The 23,228-nt window shown below is 40.6% G+C and overlaps 1 protein-coding gene across 1 annotated transcript in view; it reads right to left on the bottom strand.

The window, feature by feature from the left end:
• Dyrk4 (dual specificity tyrosine phosphorylation regulated kinase 4) overlaps positions 1 to 20,907 on the bottom strand; it is a 51,510-nt gene extending 30,603 nt beyond the window's left edge. The window contains exons 1-3 of the mRNA XM_071609223.1: positions 20,890 to 20,907; positions 14,016 to 14,108; positions 13,625 to 13,744 (exon numbers count right to left, since the gene is read on the bottom strand). Coding sequence (XP_071465324.1) covers positions 13,625 to 13,744; positions 14,016 to 14,102 — 207 coding nt within the window. The 5' untranslated portion in view covers positions 14,103 to 14,108; positions 20,890 to 20,907. The remainder of the gene's footprint in view (positions 1 to 13,624; positions 13,745 to 14,015; positions 14,109 to 20,889) is intronic.
• Between the last annotated feature and the right edge of the window lie 2,321 nt (positions 20,908 to 23,228).

Below are 23,228 nucleotides of genomic sequence, written 5' to 3'. Positions count from 1 at the left end.
AATCTCAGGGTTAGGATGGACCTTGGGGATGCATTCATTCTCAACATACTCACTGAGCTCGCCCATGTGCCAGTCAGTCACTAGGTTAAGCACAGAAATTACATGGACCTGACTCCCTAGTGGTGGAGACCAGAGGCTCCCCAAGTGAGTTCTATGCAGCCAGATTTGGGAAGGACATTCTAATGGAATTCCCTTTGTTTTCTGTTATGCCATTGATGTTTATGTAGCCTTTCTAATTATTTTTTGATTTTTTAAATTTATATGACAGTAGAATGCAGTACAATTCTTATTACACATATAGATCACAATTTTTCATATCTCTGGTTGTACACAAAGTTTGTTCACACCAATTTGTGTCTTTGTACATGTACTTTGGATAATATCCATCACATTCCACCATCATTTCTAACCCCATGCCCACTCCCTTGTCCTCCCACCCCTCTGCCCTATCTAGAGTTTGTCTATTCCTCCCATGTTCCCCCTCCCTACCCCACTATGAATCAGCCTCCTTATATCAGAGAAAACATTCAGTATTTGGTTTTGGGGGATTGGCTTACTTCACTTAGCATTATCTTCTCTAACTCCATCCATTTACTTGCAAATGCCATGATTTTATTCTCTTTTATTGCTGAGTAATATTCCATTGTGTATGTATGCCACTTTTTATCCATTAATCTATTGAAGGGCATCTAGGTTGGTTCCACAGTTTAGCTATTGTGAATTGTTCTGCTATAAACATTGATGTGGCTGTGTCCCTGTAATATGCTGTTTTTAAGTCCTTTGGGTATAGACCAAGGAGGAGGGTAGCAAGGTCAAATGGTGGTTCCATTCCCAACTTTCTAAGAAATCTCCATACTGCTTTCCATAATGGCTGCACCAATTTGCAGTCCCACCAGCAATGTATGAGTGTACCTTTTCCCCCACATCCTCACCAACACTTATTGTGGTTTGTATTCATAATAGCTGCCATTCTTTTTATGAATTATTTTTATCTCCTCCCACAAGATTCTATGGCAATGAACATTAGGCCCTACATGATGTGCCAATCCTGGAACATCAAAAGCAGTCAGTCCCTCTGGATGGCTCACATGAGGGTCCCCCAGGTGTCACCTTGTGTGTCAGTATCCATATCATCATGACAAAAGCCAGGATTGAGCTGAGGCCTCCTCTCAGACCAATTTGGATTTGCTGAGCATCTCACAATGGGGGTAGGGTCTTTTTTTTTTTTTTTTTTTTTTTTTGGTACCAGTGATTGAATTCAGGGGCACTCAACCACTGAGCCACATCCCAGACCTATTTTGTATTTTATTTAGAGAGAAGACTCACTGAGTCACTTTAGCACCTTGCCATTGCTGAGAATGGCTTTGAACTCACAATCCTCCTATCTCAGCCTTCCCAGCCTCTGGGATTTCAGGCATGCATCACGGTGCCTTTCGGGGTAGGATTTTTATGTATCATATTCCTTGCTTGGGGAGCAGGGTCTGCTGTAGACTGCCTCTTTGTAAGATATCACAGGGAAGGGCCTCCACAGCAAATCCACATTAATCAACATAAGCTGACTGCAATAATCATGAGCCTCTCCCTTGCAGGAACAAGCGTGAGAATGCTCCATCAAACTTGTAATTATCACTTATGATTCTCTTGCTATGAATAGAATAATTGTGTGAGAATAAAGATACCACTTCCAGACTTAGTATCCACCAGTGCCCTAGTTCCATGGTCTCCTTTCCTGCTCTTCCTCTATGCAGCGGCCAGAGTGGCCTTAGGAATAAATGTGAGCATTGGCCACGTTACTACCTCACCTACATTTCCCTGTGACTTCTCAGGGTGCAGAAGTCCTGAAACAAAATCTTCCCAGCCTCATCCCTTGTCATGACCTCGCCCTACCCTTTCAGCACCCATCATTGGAAATGTCTGCAGTTTCCAAACGTCATGCTGTTTCACATCTCAACACATTTGCGCCTGCTCCATTTCTACTGGGAATGGAGCAGAGCTTCCTCCACTTCATGCCACCTTCATTCACTTGGTGAATTTAGCCACACTTGAGCTCTTCTTCTGCTGGACTGTCAGACTCTTTACTAAAAGACCTGGGTCTCAGCTTAGGATCTCAAAGCCTAACACAGTATCTCATGCTTATAGGCACTTAAATATTTCCTGAAGGAAAGAAAGAAGGGGAGAAGGAAAGAAAGAGGAGGAGGAGCCGGACATCCTAGTATTTGTCCTGAAAGTCTTGAGACAACTCGAAGGAGTCTAGGAGTCAACGGAGCTTTGACTTCCACTCTCTCTGGTTGGTCACTCACTGTTTCCCAGTGTGGCTTCATTCAGTCTCCTAGTGGCTGTCATTCCCACTAGAGCTCTCCTGCTCCCTGGCACTTATTTTCGGAAGGAAAGCTTCCTAATTGCTTAATTCACACACAAGAATCCCATCTCAAACGCCACTAAGTTTTCAAAAAGAATGCCAGGAAAAGGAAGTATCTGTCCAAATAAATGAATCTCTACTCAAGGATGATATTTTAGGTGCTGGGGAAGTAAAGAGATGGTTCATGAACCCAGCCAGGCAGGAGCACATTCCCATTATGGGTCACACTGACCTGATCATGTAACCTCTACATCAGGGTGAAGGAAAGAGGAACACAGAAGGGTGGAATCTCCAACTGCCTGTCCCACATCCATGTCCTCTGCCTGGGCATTCTGCTTTCCCCCTTCCCTGATTTGCATTCTCATTGCAGTAGGCCGGACCCCAACATGCACATGCTCCAGGAAAAGGAAGTATCTGTCCAAATAAATGAATCTCTACTCAAGGATGATATTTTAGGTGCTGGGGAAGTAAAGAGATGGTTCATGAACCCAGCCAGGCAGGAGCACATTCCCATTATGGGTCACACTGACCTGATCATGTAACCTCTACATCAGGGTGAAGGAAAGAGGAACACAGAAGGGTGGAATCTCCAACTGCCTGTCCCACATCCATGTCCTCTGCCTGGGCATTCTGCTTTCCCCCTTCCCTGATTTGCATTCTCATTGCAGTAGGCCGGACCCCAACATGCACATGCTCCAGGGTACAACCTGCCTGTTCACTTTGAAAGCTAAATATGACCAGATCTAGTCCCCCATTTAGGGCTAGTTAGAGCAGAATTTCAAGATTCACTGCCTCATCTTATTACCTTAGACAGAGACCTGGATGTCCTCATCTGCAAAGTTCGGGGGAGAAAGCAGAGGAATACTTAGCAGGCATCAGGCCACTCTGGTCCCCTGTCCCTAGACCACCCAGCCTTTTCAGAAAGGCACACCTCCATCAAAGAATCCAGCCTCAGTCGAACCTCACAAGCTATTTTTCTGGTTATTTTTTCAGTTGGCTCCTCCTTGTTTCTTCCTCCTCTTCATTTAAAAGAAAGAAAAAAAAAATCCCTAGTACCTGGTTGTGGCTAGACGGACAGGTGAAGCTCAAGTTCACTGATATTAACTCACAGCTTCCTCCTTACAGCCTCTGTAATCCTTTCCTAGAGGTCAGAACAAATGTATTCAAATGTATTGTTCAAAACAAATGTATCAACAGAGAGAGGCAGGTGATCAGGAGAGAAAACCTTTAGGGATTCTCTACAGAGCAAACAGGTTAGAGGATTAGCCCAGCAGACCTTGCAAAGAGCTGGAGAAGAAAATCTCCAGCCAAGGGATTTAACTGTTACCACCAACACAGACCTTCGGCAAATCACAGTTTCTCCCTCTCTGCTACTTCTAGCCAAGAGTCTACCCTTAAAGCCCCTTTGTGGTGCACAAGGAAGCCCAGGATGCCTAGACAGGAAGGCGCTCCCTCCTGATTACACCCACAGCCAAGGCTGGACTCTGGAGACCCATTAGCACAGTGAACATGACTTGCCACTTGGGAGGACCAGATTCTCATCTCACTGATGCCATATCCTCTGGGAGGCCCACCTACCAGCCTCTGACCCTGGTAGAGATGGAAGGAGGAGACTCTGGCTATCCTTGAGTGATGGGCATGAGACAAGCCTGGAAATCCAGAAACCAGGAGTCATTTTCGAATGCACTTAGTGCAACCTGCTGATTCAGGAGTCCACTAATGGAACTTGAAAAACCATGATTCTGGTAGCAAACTTTTGGAATATATAATATGATGACCTCATTTTACAGATGGAGAAAGAGAGGCTAAAGTCAACCAAATGACTTGTCCAAGATAACACAACTAATGGTAGCAAACCTAAGTCTATGTACGGCCTAAGTCCTCAAGTGTCTTTTTACTGTGTCATACTGCCATCCAGTGATCTTTTCTGATCTCTTTTGTATTCTACCATGAAACATGGGGACAAGAGATTGTAAACTACTTCCACTCCAAAGATCTCAAATTAAAATAAGTTCATGCTTTTATTCCAGTAGTACCTGAATATAGAATACAACAGAAACACTTAGAAAGAAGCATTTTTCTACAAATTAGACACTAAATTTCCTATAATATAAAGTAGATTTGTGCATTCACAGGCAGGTTAAAGAAGATGATTTCTGGGGCTGGGGATGTGGCTCAAGCGGTAGCGCGCTTGCCTAGCATGGGTGGGTCGCTGGGTTCCATCCCCAGCATCACATAAAATTAAAAAAAATAAAACCATAAATAAAGATGTTGTGTCCACCAAAAACTAAAAAATAAATATTAAAAAATTCTCTCTCTCTCTCTGGCTAAAGAAGAAGAAGAAGAAGAAGAAGAAGAAGAAGAAGAGGATGATTTCTGAGGCTGTTTCCATTCATTGAGATTCATTCCATCCTATGCAGGTGTTATTTTTTTCTGCTCAAAGTGCCCCTAGCTCACAGCTTCTTTGAGCAACTCCATTGTTTCTGAGCCTGTGATAAGATAGAATATCGTGGCTGGTGGGGAGGATGTGGCAGAGCAAAGCCACTTACTTCTTAGCAGCCAGGAAGGAGGGGGTGGGGTGGGGACTGGGACAAGATATACTGGTCAAGGATATGCCCCAGAGATCCACCTCCTCCATCTAGGCTCCACCTCCCCAAGTCTCCACCACCTCCCAGCTGCGCCACCAGCTGGGGACCAAGCCTTCAACACGCAAACTTCTGGGGTGTGGGAGACCAATCTAGCACATGACTAGGTCTGACTCCCTTGCTGAGAGGTGTGGCATCCGGTGGCGGTCACGCTGCTGGTTAGCCTGGGTCTTCTAGGGTTCTAGAGACTGTCTTCCTGCAGGGGCATGTCTCTCCACATATCCAGGGATCCAATCACCTCACCTGTCCTTGTAACCCTGCCCCCCTTGACTTTCATTGGATAGGATTTCCTAAGAATTTAGATTTCCCTAATAAAAGCGTGCTTGCTCTCTCGCCAGCCTCTCCTATAGTCCCTTGCTCTCCCGTCCTGGAGCTTGGTTTAAAGGTAAATTGTGTGTCTGTGTTTTATTTCTAATGCCTTGGGAATTTCCCCTGAGTGACCTTGAGTTAGCCGGCTGTGCTGGATGCAGATGGCACTGGAGTACATTTCAGAATCAAACTACAACAATATTGGAAATCCAAAACATTGACAATACCAAATGCTGGCAAGAAGGTGTAAGAGCAATTCTCATTCACTGATGGTGGGATGGAAAAATGGTACAGTCATTTTGGAAGACAGTCTGACAGTTTCTTACAAAGCCAAACATATCTTAGTACGTGATCCAGCAACCATGCTCCTTGATATTTGCCCAAATGAATTGAAAACTTGTTCACATAAAAACCTGCACTTGAATGTTCATAGCGACTTTATTCATAACTTCCCCCTAAATAGGAAGCAACCATAATGTTCTTTAACAGGTAAATGGATAAACAGGTATACCAATGCAATGCTGTATTATTCACTGAAAAAAGGAAATGAGCTATCAAACCTCTAATCTATATATTGTGGGGTCAGGCTCCAAATTCCTTAATAGGACACCCATAGCACAAGAGTTAAAAACAAGAATCAACAAATGGAACTTACTCAAACTAAAAAGTTTTTTCTCAGCAAGAGAAACAATAAGAGAGGTAAATAGGGAGCCTACATTCTGGGAACAAATTTTTACTCCTCACACTTCAGATAGAGCCCTAATATCCAGAGTATACAACGAACTCAAAAAATTAAACAATAAGAAAACAAACAACCCAATCAACAAATGGGCCAAGGACCTGAACAGACACTTCTCAGAGGAGGACATACAATCAATCAACAAGCACATGAAAAAATGCTCACCATCCCTAGCAGTCAGAGAAATGCAAATCAAAACCACCCTAAGATACCATCTCACTCCAGTAAGATTGGCAGCCATTATGAAGTCAAACAACAACAAGTGCTGGCGAGGATGTGGGGAAAAGGGTACTCTGTACATTGCTGGTGGAACTGCAAATTGGTGAGGCCAATTTGGAAAGCAGTATGGAGATTCCAGGGAAAGCTGGGAATGGAACCACCATTTGACCCAGCTATTGCCCTTCTCGGACTATTCCCTGAAGACCTTAAAAGAGCATACTACAGGGATACTGCCACATTGATGTTCGTAGCAGTACAATTCACAATAGCTAGACTGTGGAACCAACCCAGATGCCCCTCAATAGATGAATGGATAAAAAAAATGTGGCATTTATACACAATGGAGTATTACTCAGCACTAAAAAATGACAAAATCATGGCATTTGCAGGGAAATGGATAGCATTAGAGCAGATTATGCTAAGTGAAGCCAGCCAATCCCTAAAAAACAAATGCCAAATGTCTTCTTTGATATAAGGAGAGCAACAAAGAACAGAACAGGGAGGAGGAGCATGAGAAGAAGATCACCATTAAATAGGGACGAGAGGGGGGAGGGAAAGGGAGAGAGAAGGGAAATTGCATGAAAATGGAAGGAGACCCTCATTGTTATACAAAATTACATATAAGAGGAAGTGAAGGGAAAGGGAAAAAAACAAGAGAGAGAAATGAATTACAGTAGATGGGGTAGAGAGAGAAGATGGGAGGGGAGGGGAGGGGGGATAGTAGAGGATAGGAAGGGCAGCAGAATACAACATACACTAGGTTGGCAGTATGTAAAAAAGTGGATGTGTAACCAATGTGATTCTGCAATCTGTATATGGGGTAAAAATGAGAGTTCATAATCCACTTGAATCAAATGTATGAAATATGATATGTCAAGAGCTTTGTAATGTTTTGAACAACTAATAATAAAAAAAATTAAAGTGAAAAAAAAAAGACATTGAGGAGCCTTACTGACATATTGCCAAATGAAAGAAGCCAATCTGAAAAGGTGCAGTACTGTATGATTTCAACTACAGAATATTCTGGAAAAGCAAAATCATAGAGTTAGCAAAAAGAGAGATTGCTAGGGTTTTGGTGGGAGGTGGGGTCAGGATTGACTAGGTGGAGAATGTGGTATTTTTAGGTTAGTAAAATTATCCTGTATCATGCTGTGATGGTTTGTACCTAATAATATATATTTTTCAAAACCCATAGAATGTGCAACACAAAGGATGCAACCAAAAGTAAAATCGTTTTAGTCAGCTTTTTCACGGCTGTGACTAAAGGACCCAACCAGTACAATTATAGAAGAGGAAGAATTTATTTGAGGGCTCATGATTTCAGAAGTCTTAGTCCATAGAAGGCTGGCTCCATTTCTCTGGGCTTGAGGTGAGGCTGAACATCATGGCAGAGTGTGTGGTAGAGGGAAGCAGCTCACATCATGGTGATCAAGAAGCACAGACTCCACTTCCATGTACAAATATATAAACCAAGGCCACACCCTAATTCCCCGCCTCCTTTAGTCACACCCTACCACTTCAGTTACCACCCAGTTAATCCCTATCAGCAGATTAAATCACTGATTGGGTGAAGAGTCTCACAACCCAATCATTTCTCCTTTGAGCCTTCTTGCACTGTCTCACACATGAGCTTTTGAGGAACACCTCACATCCAAATCATAACAATCATTATTAGTTAATAATGCATCAATATAGGTTGATAAGTTGTAACAACTTTCCAGTAATGCAAGATGTCAATAATAAGATAAAATAAGGAAGGTGATGAAGTATCTGGGAACTCTCCTCTCTTCTATTCAATTTTTCTATAAATCCAAAACTACTCTAAAAAATTAAGAACATAAAAACTGACAAGCTAATAAATCAGATGAAGGTATTTGCAGCGTATGATATTGGTAAGGATTAATAGACAGAATATATTAAATATTCTACAGATTAATAGGAAAAAGACAACACCATAGAAAAAATATTTACACAATAAAGACAAAAACAGGGAGTTTAAAGAAGAGGAAATATAAATGGTCTGTTAATATATGAAAGGGGGTTTAGTCTCATTAATAACAATCATCCAAATGCAAGTAAAGATACAATAAAAAATTGTTACTTACCTACAAAATTGGCAAGATAAAAAGTCACATAATGACGAGTGATAAAATGGATGTGGAACAACTGAAACTTGTGTGCCCTGCTGGTGACAAAGTGCACTGGTGCCAGTGCTTTGGAAAACAGTTTGGCATTACCTGGTAAAGTCAAGCATTCACATATTCATTACCTAGCAAGTCCCTGCCTAGGTAAATACCCAGAAATGGCTACCCATTTGCACTAGCAGACATGCACAAGAACTTTCATGGCAGAATTATTTTTAATAATAGAAACACAAGAAGAAACAGAATGTCCAATGACTGATGAGATAAGCATGCCCAAGCAATAGGGCAGAGCAGTTAAACTGATAGATAATCAGGTTCCCAAGAACAAAGGTGATATTTATTCACAATATCTGAGATTCAAAGCACAGGTAATGATCCATCTCAATAGAGCCCTGGACAATCCAAGGACAGTCACATGCAGTGGCAGGTAGGCTGGTGTAGGACTGAGTGTGAAAATCACATAGCAGAACACTTAACAGTATGATTCCTGTATATCAAAAATGAGAACATGCAAAATTAACCAACATATGCTGTGCAAGGCTTGGAAATATCACAGGAAAGCAAGGAATAATAGCTGTAAAATTCAAGATAGAGGTTAGCTCAGAGGGATCAGGATGAGATTCAATGGGGAAGAACACTCAGGGGACTTCTTCAACTCCATGTTGGGCACACACAAGGGTGTCCATGGTATTATTATTCTTTATAACTTACATATATTTCTTAAATGTCCTTTTATATATATTAATAATGAGAAGCAATTTTTTAAAAGCATTCATGAATTACAAAAGAAAACCTGAATCCTGATTTCAGGTTTTATTACCAGGATGACTTTGAGGTCTTGCTTTTCTCTGTAAAACGGGGGTGATAACTACCTCAAGATTTTTGAAAGGAGCAAATATACAAAACTAAACCCATATGGGTAGGGTGGGGATTTTCTTCTAGTATCTCCTTAAACACCCATGTTGGACAGATACTCCATTTTTCACGGACTCTAGAGTGAAAAGTAGCTATTTTTTCTGATTCATTTTATCAGTCAGAAACTCCCTCCTAAGCCGCTCACTTAAGCATCCTTTCCACAATAAGAAATGCAATCTCCAATATTTGTTCTCTTCTCTCTCCAAATTAGAGCAGCAATGGGAATGCAAAACAAAGAAACTGGTACTTACCGCGTAGATCTCAGGAGGAAAAGTGGGACCCTGGGAGAGAATGGAAAGAAATTGCATAATTGTGCTCCTTCAAGGCTCCAAATCCATTCCAAATTACATTACATAATAGTACATGCCTAACTTTCATTGAGATGCCAACTCTAGATTGGTTGTAAGTGGTTATAGTTTAAATGGTTTGACGATTTAGTTTATGAGCATTACAAGTTCTTCTAGTCTGAACCTTTCATTTGCAATGAAAGGTGAATTCATTACCATAGATAATAGTGTGCTAAGTGTGCTCCCCCCCCCCAAAAAAAAAGACCTAAACATGTCTGGCAACTGGAATGTGTTCTTCAGTTTTGAGTGTAATTTCCATTCTTTCCTTAGTAATACCAAATGGTTGGACTGGGTTTCTTTGTTTCATTTTGGTTCTGCTTTTTGTAAAAGGACTGCTGATAAGAGACAGAAATGAGACAGAGGGAAGGACCCTCAGATACCTTCTTCTACTGTGTGAGACTCAGTTAGGAGCCTGTCTCATAAAACCCCATTCTGTTAAATGGCGAGAGAAGGAAAAGTGAAAGCATATTCTAAAATCTGCCAGCCAGAGAGTTCATGTTCTCTTACCTCATTAATACCACTCCAGTCGGGGAATATAAGACTAATTATTCCAGTTTCACAAATGGTCAGAGACTTAATGACCTAATCGAGATCTCACAGCTAGAATTAAAATGAACATCTGTCCACACATGATAGAAAATAACTAACAAATGTCTATAATCCCTAGAAATTCTGATTTCAGTAGTCTTTAAAACTTGATTGGGAGATTCTAAATATATAACCAAGGTGGAAAAAAAAACACTGTCAATTGCAACCCTAACCACGAAGGAAAATGAGAGCTAGTCATTACCATTCTCAACATTTTCACCAAAATATCTGGCCTTCCTACGAAGAATCTCAATTTTAAGCCCCATAATAATTTGTTAACCTGTTTTCTTTTGGACTGTATCTCCAACACCTAAAACAGTGTCTGAAACAAGTAGACACTAAGTATTTAAAGGGGCAAATAAATAAACACTCCTGGGTTTTATTCCACAAGGACACTTCAAGTGCTAGTCTGTGCCAGTACTATCCTAGTTATGGGGATTCAGTACTGATCCAGTCTAAGGATACCTTTGCGGTTACGGAATGTCCCTTTTACAGCATGTGTTCCACCATAAATATAATGCAGGCTACCTAACACAACTTTTCTAATAGCCACGTTAAAAAGTAAAAAGAGACAGGTGCAATTAACAATATATTTTACTTAACATATTCAGGATACTAGTTTAATATGAATTGATCCAAAATTATTTTTACAAATTCCTTAAGGTATTAATTGATATGTTATAAAATTCACCCAATTCTTAAATAACATTTAATAAGTTATTTTACACTCATCCAAGTCTTCGAGATCTGCTGTATATTTCACATTCACAAAACATCTCCATCTGGACCCGCCACACACCAAGGGCTCCATAGCCTCATATGGCCAGTGCCTACCATGTTGGGCAGTCCTATTGTGGAGGGTGAGACAAGCAATAAACATGTAACTGAAAAGGGTAGGAAAGGAAAGCCTGTGTAAAGAAGTGAAGACAGCAATTGAATGATTTAAAGGATTTAAGAAAAATAAGAAATAAAGTAGGTACTTTAGTAGGTACCTGCACTCACAATGCAGAAAGAGAAATTGTGTCTTTAGCACATTTCTGGATGTACTTTGTCGCACCTATTTAATTGTCAGGGCTGCTGAAGAGTCATATCCTAAATTAACAGCACTCTCTTCCCCATGGCCTTCTCCCAGGTTCTCCTCCTGGCATGACCCAACCTGATATTTGGAGTCCTGACAGCTCCTCAAATCCCAGAAATCAGCTGCAAGCCAATGTTGTTTTCTTTGAAGAGAGAAGCAGGAAAGTCAGTGTCCTCCAGCTTACTAGCTGAGATGCCCGAGGTCCAGAGGGAGTATCTGCTGCTTCTCCCAGAAGTTAGGATAAACCATAACACAGAGCATATCCTAAAGTGCATTGAGGACCACTATGAGAGTTCTTTGATCCTCATCAGCTAAGCAGAAAAGATGGAGAATCTCTACCAGCGTTGAAGCCAAAGGGAAGATGGCTCTCTAGTGGTCATGTTACACATTTCAGTCAAACGAATGGGGGCACTGTGAAACGAATCCCTTATAACTAGATGGAGGACTGCACCATTGTCTTCAGGACAAATGAAATCAAAATTTTTTTTTTAAATCCCTTGGCTAAATTATTACCAAGTTACATATTTAAAATATTTTAATCTGGGATGTAGCTCAGTGTACAGTACTCACCCAGAACAAGGTCCTGGGTTCAACCCCTAGCATAGCAAAAAATAATAATAATTAAATATTTTATTATTAATATGATTTTTGTTTATAATATATACTATTAAACACTGAAAATGGAAATTATGGTTAATGTGCTTAAATATTCAAAATACTTTTTTAACACGTGGTTAGGGCAATTGATATGCTAAGATTCACAGCCCTTCATTTCCAGTGTTATCATAAGTCAAGGGATTATAATTCATATGATTCACTTTTATCCACCAATTAATGTCATATGTGTCCACTGAAACTTAAAATTTCACATGCAGAGGACAGTTATTGATGTGTTTGCACTTCCTTACTCAATCCTATTAAATTCAAAGGGATAACAAATCCGTTGGGGAATGCCAATTGATGGTGAAAAGATAATTATTTAAATCCCACCAGAATATTTAGCAATGTAAAGACCATAGTTACAAGTTTAAATACTAGTTAAAAATGATACTGTGAGCTGGGCATGGTGGCATATGCCTGTAATCCCAGTGGTTTAGGAGGCTGGGGCAGGAGGATCACAAGTTAAAAGCCAGCCTCAGCAATTTATTTAGTGAGGCCCTAAGCAATTTAGTGAGAACTTTTGTCTCATAAATAAATAAAGGGCTGGGGGTGTGGTTCAGTGGTTGAGCCCTCCTGGGTTCAATCCCTAGTACCAAAAAGAAAAAAAAAGATACTATGAACTTGCTGATAGTTATTGTAAAATACAAATAAATGAGTTGATGTGCATGTGGTATTTTTAATTTTTATTCCTGTCATATAGCTACAGAAAATTTCTTTTCCTTAAAATTAACTTAAATGCATAAAGAACTTTTTAGAACAACATTTAGCAGAGTTGGTACTACTCATCAGAGGCACAGAATAGAGTGGGTACATATATGGATTTGAATTCTGTCCCCCAGACTTAGTGATCTAGTTAGCCTTGCTCAGTTTCCCCACCTGCAAAATTAGAATAAAAGCACCTGTCTCTAAGGGTTCAGTGAGAGTCATTTGACCATTCAATAAATGAGTTCAAGCAGATTTTAAGACAAAAGAAGAAGAAAATGAAAAATGAAAAAGTTTTGCAAGTTGCAAAACTCATGAAAATTTTGCTAAAGTAAAATCATGACTTCTTCATTCCGAGGTTGTAAAACTCTAAAATTTAACAGAATGTTGTATTTATTATATTATCATGTTTTGCTTTAGATTAACTGTGTCAAATATTTTAAGGTAATTTTCATCAAAATAAATGTGTTAGATACTAATAATATTTGTACCTACAAATTGCAAAATAAACTCTTGCTATTGCATGTGGTAAAGGCAGAGGTAGGGTATAGAATGATAGGCTTGGCATTGATCCATTCTTGGGAGTTGTAATTCTGAGGCACAGAAAGCTACGACTAAATCAGGAACACTACCTGGAGAAAGTGACCTTGGGTTATAATTTCAAGGAGATGGTCTGTGATCTGTGAGAGGATCTAGGGAAGGCCCCAGTAGGCAGCTGAAGGCTGACTCTCCCAGTTAGTAATGCAGGCTGGATGCTTTGGGCTAAAGTTTGCTGCAAAACATTCTGAACAAAGATCCTAGTCAAAAGGAGCTTTTTAATACCCTGAGGAATTCAGACTGAGTGAGATTAAAAAATACATATAATATAGACGTTGATCTCATAGACTGTAATCACACTCTCTACATCATAGGGTCTTACCTTCAGTGCTCTGCCTTCAGTTAGTTGAGGCAGAGTAAAAAGAGATGGTCTCTGTGTTAGGGGAAACACATTTTCTGGAAATGTTCTTGAATACTTGTTCAGAATTATTGCAGGACATTGCTGGTATGGTTGCAGGTATGAGGAAGAGAATAAAAGGTACTGTGGATAAGTCACTAATCCAGAGGCTCCCAAATGCAAGCTGCCTGTTATATGAAATCTTCCCTGTCTGGCTGCTTTTCCCTCTAAGCCCACCCAGACCTCCACCAATCAGCTGGGGCCTTCATATCTTCCCCTTATACTATCCTCAAAGGTGCTTGGGCTTAACAACTGCCAGGTCCCAATATTTCACAATGATATCTCTTGTCACTAGTTGAAATTCATGAATCCTTACCTTCACAGAGGTGAAATTTTGCTTCTTTTTTGCTTTCAAAATTGGGAAGGAAGTCAAACTCGGTTTCCTTGGCTTTTTATCGTCCATCTGAGTCTTGCAGGAAGGAGAGCAGAAAAAATTAATTGGCAGTAGGAATAAAATATAAGTAATGGTCCACACACTCCAGAGAGAAGAAAGAAGGGCGGGCCTGAAGGAAAGAAGGGGGCAGACACAAAAGCAAGGGCGGACTGGACTCTGCTTTTCCTCTTGCCTCCCTTCTAGTGGTCTGATAGGGTTTGGAGGGCAGAGGGAGAGGCAGGAGCCAGGGAAGGAGGACGAGTAAAGCACGTGGTTAGCAGTTTAAGCCCCCAGCAAACACCATTTCCCCTAGTTAACTGCAAAAGAAACCCCATTCTATTGCCACAAATACAATATTCCCCCCTACAATATGCATAGACTAGTGGGCTACTGGGTTAGATTAATGCCTACAGAAAAAGAAAGGGGGAAGTTTGGTAGAATCTTTTTTTCTGGATCTTATTCAGCCATTTTGTACCTTCTTCATTCAGAGCACAATTCTATGACTAATTAACTGACTGCAAGATGGAAAGACTTGGCAATGGGGGCAGGATGAGGGAAGTGCTAGGGGAGTGATATTGGCCAAATTATAGAGTTATATTGTGTGCACGTATAAATATGTACAACAGATCCCATCATTATGTAAAACTATAAGGCACCAATAAAAATGTCACAGAAAGAAACAGATAGAAAAACTTGTATAATACCATGGAATCTAATTAGAGTAGTGATTCATATAACCGGATGGTGAGCCTTCGAAGTTTCCTGGGACACTTATACATTAGCAAAACATTGTGGAATCTCCACTCTGTGTCCCTTGGAAGTCCCTTTACAGTCTCTAACTCTATCAAGAGCTAAGGGAATAAAATATATAAGAAATAGGGGCAGAACAGGGACCAATGCAAACGTCATCCCGGCTTCTGCACATCACTCACTCCACACTGGGAAGCTCTTGCAGACACTATAATCAACATGGTGGTGTCACCATTTTGAAATTATCAAAGACTAAAGACAAATCAGGATATTTATTGCAGCACAAATATTTAAAAATTAGAACTTGTCTCTAAATGATGGGAAATTTAAAATATGGCACACATATATTTTATGGGATGTGATGCAATCAATTTTTAAAATGAGGTAGATCAAATAAGCCAGCCCCCCAAAACCAAAGGCACAATGTTTTCGCTGATAAGTAATGCTAACACACGATAAGGAGGAAGGGAAGGGAAGAATAGACAAAGGGGAATGAAGGGAAGGGTAGGGGACGGGAATAGGAAAGACAGTAGAATGAATCAGACTTAACTTTCCTCTGTTCATATATGAACACATGACCAGTGAAACTCCACATCATGTTCAACCACAAGAATGGGAAGTTACACTCCATGGAGGTATGATATGTCAAAATACATCCTACTGGCATTATAATTAAAAAAAATAATTAAAAAGTACAAAAAAACTTTTTAAAATAAAAATAGAAGAATCACTTTATAGCTATCTTAAAGTAAACGTTAATCAAAATGATATGGCAGGGCTGGGGACATGGCTCAAGCGGTAGTGTGCTTGCCTGGCATGAGTGCGGCCCGGGTTCGATCCTCAGCACCACATACAAACAATTGTTTCCACAGAAAACTAAAAAATAAATATTAAAATTCTCTCTCTCTCTCTCTCTCTCTCTCTCTCTCTCTCTCTCTCTCTCTCTTTAAAAAAAAATGATATGGCATAGCTTAAGGAAAAGTGAGACTCAAAGAATATGATAGGTTTATTTGATATTGTTTATTTAATCTATAACCAGTTAGTAATCAATAGCAACTCAATGTTGGGGAAAAGAATCACCCCTGAGGAACTGTTGGTATGAGTGAATATTACTAAGGAAAATTTGAATTCATATCTTGTCTTTTTTATCTGTATATACCTAGGATTGAATATTTTTAAAAATAAAGAAAAGAAACCTGAAAAAAATGGCTATGATTGGATTTAAAAAAAAAGTGGTTGATCTTTATGTATGCTTGTAACATATTGAGCAAAACCAGTAAAAGAACGTATATAATATGATTCTATATTTATTTTTTAAAAGATGTTTGCATACCTTTTTATACAGGTATAATGAAGGATTTGGAAGAAAGGAACTATAAAAAAATTACTTCTGAGGAGTAGGACTGGGGAAGGTAAGAAAATCAAGTTGTTTTTGTTTTTTTAAGATATAGGATCTTGTCATGTTGCCCAGGCTGGCCTTGAACTTCTAGGCCCAAGTGGTCCTCCCACTTCAGCCTCCCAAGGCTGGTATCACCATACCTGGCTAGGGGAACATTTATTTTCGCACACACACACACACACACACACACACACACGAAAAAAAAAATCTTTGAAAAGTAAACAAAAAAGTGTTAGTCTCTTCTCTACTGATGATCAGTTTAACTTCTTCCTTCCCTTCCTTCCTTCCTCTCTTTCTGCAAACGTTTGTTGAGTCAATTCCACCAGATACAGACTGTGCTCTAAAGGAGAATTTGCTCTCCAGGAGAGGAGACCCATGGAAGCAGACCGTTACAGAGCATGTGATCAACACACTAACAGACATCTAAAGAGTGCATGGAGCACACTTTGAGATTCTGGCTGACCCTGCTGGGAGAGTTGTGTTAACCCTCACACCTGAGAAAAGCAGCCTGTTCTTGAAGGAAGGGCAGGATGGGCACAGAGCCAAGGTAAGATGGATTAGACTGCACAGAGAATAAAATGTGGAATTTCTAGAAACTGCAATTACAGGAATCAGACATCGCTGGCAGAGGGTCAGAAAAGAGGGTTAGATTGTCATATAGTGTCATACGCATCATATAGTCCAAGTTAAAATCTTGAGGGCTATGTGATTGTGCTAAATCTGAGCTGACAAGATCAGATTTGTGTTTTGGAAACATCTCTCTGGCAATAGCGTGGAGCATGATTCCGAGGAGCTCAGTTAGCCATTTGGGGTGCACAGGTGAGAAATCATGAGGGCCTTGGCCAAAGCAGTGATGGAGAGGACAGAGAACAAGTATGATCTTGGGGATGATTTGGGAGACTGAACAGGTCAATTTTCACCTTCACCTGGACATAGGATTCGTAAAGTCCCAACACTGGAGAAAAACGAATACAACACTTTTTCATTGCTAAGGCTCTTCATCAGTCTTCCCTTCATCTACTTCCCAGGGGAATGGAGACTGTGGAAGTAAATGTTCATCTTTCCAAACAACTGAAGCTCTTTTCTCTGTCCAGCTGTGGCAGCTCTGTACATAAAGAGAAGAAAGCCCTGAAGACAACGTGGGGACTTGGAGTCTAGCCTTGATGCTGCCTTGATTCTGAATGAGCCCTATGTCTTCTCTAGATTTTAACTTTCCTTGTCTAAAACAAGGAAACAAGATGACCAGATGAACCAGATAACCTCCTAAAATTCTAATTATATAAAAACACTGTCAGACTCTCTCTCTCTCTCTCTCTCTCTCTCTCTCTCTCACACACACACACACACACACACAGTTAGGATGGCCTTAGTCCTAAACTTAAGCAACTCCATTTTAAAAACTCCAGTTTGAAACCTGCAGTCTCACTGCGCACACCACAGAGCCCTCCAGTATGGTCACAATCAAGTTCCTTCCCCTCACCCTGATAAACAGAGTGAAGCCCCTGGCAGGCTGTCCTCCCCTGATAAAGGAAAAGGCGAGAAGATCAGGGTGGAGACCACCAGACTAGATGTTTCTGACCCCAAGGTAAATAATGTCACTGAGAAATCCGGTGGTAGCTGATAAGGATTGAAAGGGGGATTAAAAGCCTCAAAATTTAGTATAAAAGACGGAGCAAATGAACAGGGATTCAGCCAGCCGAAACAAGGATGCACTCTAGCTGGAGAGCCGGATGAGGACCGGACATCCCATCACTTGTCATCGTTTCCTGATCCTCTGTGTGATCCTCACCGCTCTCAAACTCTACTACCTCGTCAGGACCTTGGTGAGAGCCACAACTTCTCCCTCCTCCCCACTCCTCAACCCGTCGTCCACTCCACGCCAGGAAGTCTTCCTTGGTTCCGGACCTGATCACCGCGGTCTGAGTGAGTATGCATCTGCTGGACATAAAGCCTAAGGCTTCAGACTTTTGAACTTAGCCTGCAGAGGAAATGTCTGTCATTAGCCTATCATGATTAAATGTGTTTTGCAGTGCTTAGAATTCATCTAGAATTGTGTGCTGTGAATCAATTAATCTAGAATCGTTTGCTATGAATTGATTATGTCTATTGCAGAGCCTAGCATTAAGGATTGTTGTTTTCTTGATTAAGAACCTATAGAGTGAAACTGTATTGATTAATTTGTGTGAATAAAGTATTGAAAGGGGCAGAAATGCGTGGACATTTTTTTATTTCTCCCCTTGACTGCATACGTCACAATTTTGCCCCTTCCTGACACACACTTTTATGACTTATTCCATTATTTACCTCCCTTTCATGATTCTGTAGTTATCACAGACTATTCTGTGCCTTTCTATGCATTCAATCTGACTTCCAAAAATAACACTTGCTCCCTACTCAAAACTTTGAAAAGCCACTTTTTAATCCTCAAAATATATGGCAAATGATGAAGAAAAAGAATTAAAATGTCTATATTTGTTTGTATCTTGTTGCATGAAGGATTGAAGAAAATAAACTTACTTAGTTCAGAGCTAGAGTAAACAAATGTTCCTTTTTTTTTTGGAACCAGGTATTGAACCCAGGGGCACCTAACCACTGAGCCATATCCCCAGCCCCTGTTGCATTTATTTAGAGACAGGGTCTCACTGAGTTGCTTAGGGCCTCACTAAATTGCTGAGGCTGGCTTTGAACTCATGGTCCTCCTGCCTCCCAAACCACTGGGATTATAGGCTTGCGCCACAGCACCTGGCTTTGAGTGAAAGTTCTTTTGAGAAACGAATCTAAAAAATGAATCAAAAAAAATTGTTATTTTCTTATATGTAGATCGGAATTTCCCTACCTCTCCACACCACTCTCTTTCTTCTGGAATTCAACAGTATTTTTTTTTTCTCATTTTGTCACCTGATCAATAGCTTTAATGTTACTACTTAATTATCTTAGATGTATATATTTTTTATCTCATCTCCATTGTGTGCCTCTTGGGGGCATGGATGATGAGCTTGTTTTTATTTACTTTAATTCCTCATAAGAACAAGCAAGATCAGTGGCTTGTCATTGAAAATTCTTAGTGCCAATTTTCTGGAAGAATAGAAATTTGAAATAGTTTAGATAATTCATCAAAAATGTTCAGAGCATCAACTGTGGGCCAGCAACTATGTTAAGCATGGGGAATTAAAGATAAAGAAAACAGAATCCTTGTTTTCAAGGATTTGGGAGTCTGTAGAGCAAAACTGCCCCACAAACAACGGTACCAGCATCATTGCACAGTATCTTATACATATGTATTATCTCTGTGTAGAGTATTTCAGTGTCCACAAAGAAAATGTCTTCTGAGATTTACCTGTTATGATTTATGATTTCAGTATTTCCATAGCCATTGTTAGTGGCTTAATCTTTATTCCCTGGAGCAAAAAATGTGGCAGTGTGCTTGTGGGAATGTAAATTAATACAGTCATTGTGGAACACAATGAGAGATGCTTCAAAAAACTAAAAATAAAATTACTATAGGACCCAGCAATGCCACGACTGGGCATATACCCAGAGGAGTTGAAATCTTGGTACCAAAGATACTTTCACCCCATGTTTGTTGCAGCACCATTCACAATAGCCAAAATATGGGATCAACCCAGATGCCCTTAGCAGATGAATGGATAAAGAAAATATGGTATATTTACATATTGGATTACTACTCAGACACACACACACACACACACACACACACACACAAAATGAAATTCCTGTTATTTGTAGTAAAATGGATGCATCTGGATAACATTATTTTGGAGTGAAATAACCCAGACACTGAAAAGATAAATACCACATGTTCTCATTCATTTAAGGAGACCAAAAATTCAGCCTTGTAGAAGTACAGAACAGAACAGTGGTCACTAGAGATGGGGAAGGACAACAGGGAGTGGGAACACTGAGGAATTAAGAGGGACTTTTAGGTACTGGGAAGGGTGCTAAAAGGAAGGGGTAAGGGAGGGGGGCTTGAATGGAAGAAGGGCGGCTGGACATAAATAATGCACCATGTATATAGGCATGGAAATATTGCAGTGAATCCTTCAATTTGTACAATATTTGCCAATAATTATAATTTTAAAAAACCTGACTACTCCCAAAAACTGGGAAAAAAAAAGAAAAATAAATTGTGGCAGTGAAGGGGTAGGAGTGACCCTGCCCCTTTGCATCTCTTTGAAATGGAAACAATGTGTTTAATGTATTTAAGTGACACCCACTTCTGCCCCTCTGCATTGTCCTTGAAATTCTTCATGGTTCAGTGACCCCAGGCTCTTAAGAGGTGTAACAGACTTTAAAAAACATCTTGTCCATTTTCCCTGCCTGGGCAGGAATCCTCTCTATGGTTTCCTTGACAATCACGTGTCTGTGCTGGAACATTCCTCAGACACAGCCCACTGTTTTTCCAGGAAACTCATTTCACACTTAGCTGTTAATTTACATATGGTTGGCTCAATAAAAATCTGTGGGAAGAATAATTGATATTGAGCAAAATATCTTCTACTGATCCTTTGCTATTCTCTGTGAAGCAACAAAGAACAAATCTGCCTTTCTTCCTACTCAAGAGTTCTCAAGTGTTCAAACCTTAAATAGAAAAATATTATTATTATTATTATTATTATTATTATTATTATTACTCTCTTGTGCACTTACCCATCTCCTGGCATTGTGGGGGGTTGTCTTAAATGCCTTTTCCTATGATAGAGCATGATCTAAGCCTGACAGAGCCTGCATTGTGATTGTTCCCCCTCTATTTTCTATTTTTTTATGATCTCTTAAAGTGGCTACAGTTTTCTGGAGCCTAACCTGTGTTCTAGTCATTACTAAATCAGGAAGGGAAACCATTGCATCCCTTGATGTGGTTGTTGTATTTTTATTAATGTAGCTGTCACGCCACACTCACATGGGGGTTGGAGTCACCTAAAGCCACAACTCTCAGCTCCTGGTCCTCCACAAGTTTGAGAAGCACGCATTCTAGCCAAGTTGTAGGCAGCAACATGGAGTTGGAGAGGGCCAAGTTCAGTGGCTGGCACTTCTAGAGATCCCCTTCAGGTTTAGCTTTTCCCCCATGAATAAGGACTAAAGCAGAGAAGGTTTAAATCTCTGAACCAATTAGGTATCATCCGTGTTTGAAGAATTTCTTAGAACCCCTAGATTTACACACCTACCACATGCAGGTGATGAAATCACTCAAACAAGACAAAAGACATTTATATTAGTTGTTTCTAAGGCGGTTTGAATTTTTCTATATCAATATAAGCTGAACAGTGAAATTTGAATTATGATTAATGATGCTGGCAGTTATTTAAAACATGTTAGAGGGGTCAGTTTCTCAAGCCCTGACGGGCTTGTGGATATTTCAAACAGAAAATGTCACAAAATAACTAGACTTTGAAATTCTGTTTGCATTGTTCATCATCTTTTTAAAGGAAAAACTTGCTAATATTGGGGACCTCCTAAGAGCCGAAGCAAGCACCACTCAGAAGCAAAGCTTGCTTCAGATGTATGAATAACACACTCCAGTGTACAATAACACACTCTAGTGTCAAGGGGTTGAGTTCCAGCTGAGCACAGGGGCGACCAGGAATAAGGGGCGGGCTGGAATATGCTAATGCCAGCCACAGCCTCATCAATGCAAGGCGTGTGGTTGCAGACTCCTAATTACTTCCGAGCGAAACTGCAGTGAAGAGGCAGAAAAGGAGGAAGAAAATTTCAATGCCCAGTTGTTGGGGTGAGTGCTGGAAGCAGTTTCAGGGTAGGTCTTATAAATTCCCTAGAATCTCCCGCACTCCACTGGAGTTGGTGTTGCAAAGTTCTATTAACAGCAAAATATACAGAAGTAGCGTCCTGAGGACAAGGCTGCCGGGAGCAAGGTCTAAAAAGGCATTTTCCTTCTCCGCACACCCACACCCGCCCCACTGTCTCCTCGGACCACACTTGCCGGTCTACTTTTTTGCATTCGGTACACCTTTCGTCCACCCGCTCCTGCCGCGGATCTTCTTCCCAGGAAAGACTTAGCCGACCCTAGGGGGCTCAGGCTCGCGCCTTTCTGCCTCCTCGGCCCTTTCTTGGTCTGGGTGAGGTTAAGAGGTGGGAGGAGCTGCATCCGGCTGGCGCAGACTGCCCTGGGGGCTGCAGAGGATCGGGTGAGTGGCCTGCAGAGTGAAGGGGAGGACCACACCCTCCTTCCGTCGCTATAGGAACGACATCTGCCCTTTTTGTGACTCCAGCTGAATGAGCTTAGGCTCTCTGGTCCAGTCCCAAATCACCTTTTACATCAACCTAAAGAACACATCTTTCCCCTCCTCCCCCTTCTTTTGCCCCAGTTTTTTTTTTTTTTTTTTTAACGGACCAGGCAACATTTGAACAAAATCCAGGGTAGAGAGATTAAAGTAGGTTAAGCACACCAGACACGTGAAAGTAACCCTTCCCTCTCCTTCTTCAAAAAAAGCATGTGGAAGTACATAGCAAAAGTTCTATGTACTCATTAAATGAACACTTTCTTGAGCATTTAATCTGCACCAGGTTTTAGGAACGCATGAAAAGGAAAGTTATAGTTAAATGACAGAAGTTTATGCTGGAGTACAATGTCTGATGCATGGAGAAAATAGACATGCAAATGAAAGCTAAGTTGAACTTGAGCTTTAAGAACAAATATTATATAGCCCTGTAAAGAAGGCAAGTAAGTCCCCACAAGTCTGAAGGTCCAAACCCATGTGGAAGCTTGGTTCTGGGTACCAGCACTCAGTTTTGTGAGGCAGGGTCAAAGGTATACAGGGGCAAATGAGACAAGATTGAAAAGGCAGATGGCGACCAGTCATATATGAAGTGGCTTGGAATTAGGTGGGCTAAGGAGTGTGAGGACTGTAAAGCAGAAAGGTGCATGTTCAGATTTTAGGAAATTCCCCAGTCACATTATGGAAGTTAGGGAAAGTAGATTGAGAATCAAGATGCTGAGTGCGATGGGGCATGCTGTAATCCCAGCGACTCTG

This window comes from Marmota flaviventris, chromosome 3, assembly GCF_047511675.1.
Source record: "Marmota flaviventris isolate mMarFla1 chromosome 3, mMarFla1.hap1, whole genome shotgun sequence".
Taxonomy (NCBI): Eukaryota; Metazoa; Chordata; class Mammalia; order Rodentia; family Sciuridae; genus Marmota; species Marmota flaviventris.
The sequence above is the reverse complement of the archived record's forward strand: the minus strand, read 5'-3'. Positions and strand labels throughout refer to the sequence as shown.